Here is a 5,288-nt window from a genome sequence, read left to right as displayed (position 1 = left end):
CTCGCCCAGGCAATGTCACCTGGGGCAGGTGGCACCGAGCGCGGGTTGGGATGTCCCCAAACCCCGGGCTGCGCTGCCGCTTTCCGTGGGACGGAGCTCTGTTGGTGCGGAACTCGTTGAGTTCCAGTTTGTGGCCGCTGCTGCTCGTCCTGTCACACTGAACAGAGCCTGGCACCATCCTCCGAGTCCGCTTGGTGACACTGAAATGCCTCGGTGACACTGAAATGCCTCGGTGACACTGAAATGCCTCGGTGACATCCTCTCAACCTCCTCAGAGCTCACCGGGTCTGTCCCTAGCAGGGGACAAGGAATGGGGCGGCCTCAGGTGTCCCTCCATCCCCAGGTGTCCTCCATCCCCTGTGTCCCTCCATCCCCAGGTGTCCCTCCATCCCCGGGTGTCCCTCCATCCCCRGGTGTCCCTSCAKYCCCAGGTGTCCCTCCAGCCCCGAATTGGGGGCTCCACGCACCAAGACCCCCGGCTGCTGCTCCTGGATCAGACTCTGCACGTCCTAAATGCGGTTTCCTGACAGAAATCCCCCCTCCCGGGCGCTGAGCAGCGTTTTCAGTGGGCCGAGTCACTCCAGACCCCAAAAATGCCTTTTCTTGGTGCGTCAGCCTCCTCAAATCCTGCTCAGCATCACACAGTCCTGAGCTCTGGGTGCAGCTCTGGGCCCCACTGTTTAGGAAAGGATGTGAACGTGGTTGTGGAGAAGGAACAGAATTGGTGTTGGGGAACAGGACTGTCCTGTGAGGGGCTGGGTTCTTCCAGCTCGGACAAAAGGACAACCTGGAATGCTTAGAGGACCATCAGAGTAGAAAAAGTGAAAAAATTTAAAGCCCTTTATGCTAAATTTCCTTTCCAGTACTAAATCCGCTGCTTTAACTCACTTTTACACATTCATTTCAAAATTCCATGCCCGTTTCAGCAATCTTTGCACACCCAGCCCATGCCGGTCTTTCCCTGATCACCGCCTCTCCCCTGCCCCATTTCAGCCTGAGGTTTTGATACTTTTCTGACTGATTTGGGAACCAGGAATCACCCCGGGAATCTTTGCTCGGTTCCCCTGACTAAACACATCCCCCGATGGCACAACACGTGCATGTTGAATCAGCAACAGCCACAAACACACCGAGTGGACACAAACAGCACAAAAAAAAAGGGGAAAAAAAAAACCGAGTGGAAGAATGCAAGGAACMAACTTGTGCCTCTCTTTCCATTTTTAGACAGGTTTTGCACGTAAAGCTGCCTCATCCTGGTGAGGAGCTGGTTCCTTTTGTTCAGTGTGGAGCAGCGATGACTGTTCTGCAAAAGGAGCTGCAAAGAAATGAATGCTTGTCCTTCACGCTCATGAGACTCCTCTCGGGAGTGACATTTGGGGATGACGCTGCCGGCTCGGGCTGCCATGGAGAATAACGGAGCTGTCKCTGCTCTGTTGATCCCCTCCAGGAGCTCTGGCGGTGACTAAACCGGGTTTAGTCAGACATCCCCYTTGGCAGTGATTGACAGGGACGTGAGCGAGCCTTCCCCAGCCCGACCGGAATAGCAAATGGTGTCATCTCCAACTGCCACTCGCCACATTTCACTCCCCTTTCACCTTTTTGTCGGATCCGAACTCAAAAGCTGCGTCCAAAGTTACTTTTTTTTTTTTGTGCGGAATGTTACGTAATACTCACCCTCATCGCTCTATTCTAAGCGGAATTTTTAGCCTTAAAAGATTTGTTTGCTTCCTGCCCACTTTCAAGCCTCATCCCGCTGCAAAATCAATTTTTAAGTCAGATTTTTGTTTGCTCGGAAGAGGAAACTTCTGCAGAAATCTCTTATGCTGCGCGCCTCAAAGTTGTTCACGGAAAGATCAGGTTAGAAAACCACGGCTTAAAAACKCTGCGAGARGAGCTGCAYCCGCAGAAAAAAWAAWAWTWAAAAAAWAATMATTGGCAGGGCAGATTTCAGCGGCCATCGAGGGGTTTTGCTCCGCTCCGAGGAAAGCGATTTGAACTATTCGAACTCCTCCCGGTGCTGAGCGGATTTTTCCAGGGCACAAAGCGTGGAGCGCACATGCCCTCGTGTGGTCACTGCTCCCGCACATCCTCCCGCGGCTGGGATATCCTGGAGGAGGCGGCAAACAGCGGGATTTATAAAATTCCTTCGCTTTAATAATTTCGGATCGCTGCCTGAGTCCGACGGGCGGCTCAGAAGGCCAGACCACACGTTTGTCTGCCAAAATACGGCTTTGCACACCTAAATTCCAAATTTTCTCTTCATTTTTCTGTTTTTTAGTGCCTAAAAGATGCTTAATAGCTGCCATAAAGGACAAAAATAAAAGACCCCAAGAATGCACGATTAAAAGTGAATAGAATTTTGCTYGATTTGCACTAATTACTGCATTGGAAACTCCAGATATTGTGAATATCCAGCCCTGACCACTTGCCTGTATCAGGATTTTGCTTTTCAGGAGAAATTGTTGCTAACTCAATGCTATTTTCAAAACAATTAGAAGGTTTTAAAATGCTTTTAAAGGGATTTTGTCTTCCAGGGATTTCTCTTGCACCATGAAGAGCCACTGCGACAGTGCAGAGGTGCAGAGCCAGAGTATTTAGGAATATTAGGAATATTTAGGAATATTTAGGAATATTTAGGAAGTGAGAAGCAGCTGAAACAACTGAAATATTTCAGTGTTTGCAGCAGCTCAGAGATCTGAAAACTTTAGCAGAGCAGATTCACAGCTCTGCCTGCAACCAGCTCTGCTGTTTTATTTAAACCGCCTTTGTGCCAAACCTTTATTTCCTGGCAGCTCATGAAAATCGGGTTTTGTTGTCCATTTTACCCATTTATTTATTTACACTTGGAGAAAAGCAAACTTTTCGGGAACAAAAGCACAATTTAGGTGCTTCCTAGGCTTGCTCTGCAGCAAAATGTTGCTTCTGGAGGCAGAAAAACATCTGCAGGACAAAAGGTGTGAAATATTTGTGTTCCTGCCTCACACTCTTTGTCTGCTTTGTCTCAGGCCCTCCCAGCAGGASGAGGGAGAGAATTGGAYGAGTAAAAAGTGAGAAAACTCACGGGTTGRGATGTAGAAATTTAATAGGCACGGTAAAAGTTGCACACACAAGCAGAGCAGAGCAGGGAATTCATTCCCCACTTTCTGCTGTTCAGCACCTCCAGAAGGCAGGGCTCCAGCACACAGAAAAGGTAACTTTTAGCACCTTTGAAGAGGAGTAAGTCCATAAATAAATAAGGATTTGGGATTGTCCTTCAGTTTCACGGCGTGTCTTTGGTACAAAAGGCAATCAGGGRTATCAACAAGACATTCTCAGGACAAAGCGGGCTCGGTGCAAAACAAAATCYGTACATTCTTCTCAGTCGGGATCTTTAAAAACCCCAATTCTTCCAGAAAACAGAAGAACACAGGGCCAAGGCCAACCCAGGACAAACACCACATAAACCATCATTTTAAGTGCATAGACAGGGCAGGTAAACGTGTTAAAAAACACCCACATTCCAGGGGGTTTTTTTGTGTCCGTTTCCTCAATATCCATAAATCTCATTCTCCACCCAGGTGGACTCTTTGCTCCTCCCCACGCGGTCCCCGCAGAGCTCGTAGATGTCGTTGGTGACAAAGCCACTCTCGGGGCTGGCGGGGGTGACAAAGCCACTGCTGGAGCTGTCCCCGCGGGGACCCCGCGCTCCCTCCCGCCCGCGGAACGAKGAATTATCGGTGCCGGGTCTGGCCCCGGCCAGGTCGGCTTCTGATTGTTTCCTGAGCACTTTGGAGATGTCCAGGTCGGGGCTGTCCCCTCCGGGGCTGGGCAGCCAGGCGCTGTCACCTTTCGGGGTGGCAGCCACACGCTGCTGTCGCCTGCGGGGTGAGGGGGAAAGGGAAAAGCYGGGAAATGCTTTGGTGCGGAAGAAAATGCGAAATAACAACAGAATTCTAACAGGAATTTAATGCTGGCCCTCGAGGAGAGATGGCAGAAACATTTGATCATTCAAAGTTTAATAAGCAGAAGGGTTAACACACTAAAATTATTATTTTTGTGACATTATTCCCTGCCTGCTACRTCTGTGAACACAATAAAATGATAGAATATGATTTACTTACAATTGTACTTCACGATTAACTCAGCCTGGAGCATCCACAACGCTTTCTAAGCATTTCTTTGTCACCTTACAGCACGGTGAAATCAGCTGTAAACCACGACAGGGTGTCCCTGATCATTGGGAACACAAAAATGCCACTCACCTCTTCACAAAGAGCCAAAAGCAGGAGATGCCTGTGATGGCCACCAGGAAAAGCAGCACAGGAATGCTGGAAATCAGGATGTAGGYAAGGCTCTGCACAGGTTCTGGGGGCAGAAATGGCTCAGGGTCATCAGGAGGGAATGGAAAGGTTTTCGTAGTTAATCACAAAGAAGATAAAAATTAGGMCACTTAACAGTTTTTTAATACAAATGGCTTTTTCACACCCAAAATATTTTACACAGATCTGGATTTTGAACGTTTTTACAGTCAGAGCAACCTCTTTAGGTGAAATATTTGGTGAAAGTGTTTTGGGTTTTTTTTTTCAGAGGCCGTTGTTTGTGTTCAGCCTTTCACATTTTGGGCCAAACCCTTGGAATAAAGCCAGGTTTGACAGCCCAGCTTACCTTTGGCTCCCCCAGCTGTTCCATTGGCTCCTTTCCTCCTGCGTTCCTCTGGGAATTCTGCCTTCCAGGGCTCTGTTGGAACAGCTGGAAAGAAGCAGCTTCATTAATACTGAAGATTTTTTTTAAAGAACCACAAAAAGTGAAGGTGAGGAAGGATTGAAGAAGCTGAGAGCTGTGAAAGGTGTGCTGGGATTTCTCTGCTTCAATTCCTGCCGGATTCTGCATCACCAGCAGCAGGATGGAGCATGGAATGGCACCGGGAAAATACAAAATTCAGGGAATCTTCTTGCTCAGGATGTGTTCTGGCTGCCCTTGACAGTGAATTCAGAGTATTTCCACTGGAATTCAGTGTGTGATTAAAAAAAAAAAAAATCTCAAATAAATATGTCCAACTCACCTCTTCGGGAATTCTCTATTGGCRCTTTTGTTGGCTTCTCTGAAAGCAAAAAAAAAGCACAATTTCCTCATGAGTGGGGAGARCACGTGTCCTGAACACAACCTGAGCTCTGTCCTTCAGCGCTCTCCCTCCATCAAACCCCACCTGAGATCCCAAACTCTTCACAAAAATCCTCAGAGAATTTACACGAGCCACAAACAGCTCTGGATATGAGACACTGGGATTATTTTCCCTGATTCCTCCATAA

The 5,288-nt window shown here is 48.1% G+C and overlaps 1 protein-coding gene across 1 annotated transcript in view; it reads right to left on the bottom strand.

Moving 5' to 3' along the window:
* Window positions 1-2,933: 2,933 nt before the first annotated feature.
* LAYN (layilin) overlaps window positions 2,934-5,288 on the bottom strand; it is an 8,395-nt gene continuing 6,040 nt past the window's right edge. Inside the window, exons 5-8 of the mRNA XM_057384822.1 lie at window positions 5,042-5,080; window positions 4,645-4,728; window positions 4,242-4,344; window positions 2,934-3,857 (exon numbers count right to left, since the gene is read on the bottom strand). Coding sequence (XP_057240805.1) covers window positions 3,527-3,857; window positions 4,242-4,344; window positions 4,645-4,728; window positions 5,042-5,080 — 557 coding nt within the window. The 3' untranslated portion in view covers window positions 2,934-3,526. The remainder of the gene's footprint in view (window positions 3,858-4,241; window positions 4,345-4,644; window positions 4,729-5,041; window positions 5,081-5,288) is intronic.

Source organism: Malurus melanocephalus, unplaced genomic scaffold (genome assembly GCF_030028575.1).
Source record: "Malurus melanocephalus ecotype Western Australia unplaced genomic scaffold, MMel_1.1 scaffold_749, whole genome shotgun sequence".
Classification (NCBI taxonomy): Eukaryota; Metazoa; Chordata; class Aves; order Passeriformes; family Maluridae; genus Malurus; species Malurus melanocephalus.
This window is presented reverse-complemented; position numbering and strand designations above follow the sequence as displayed.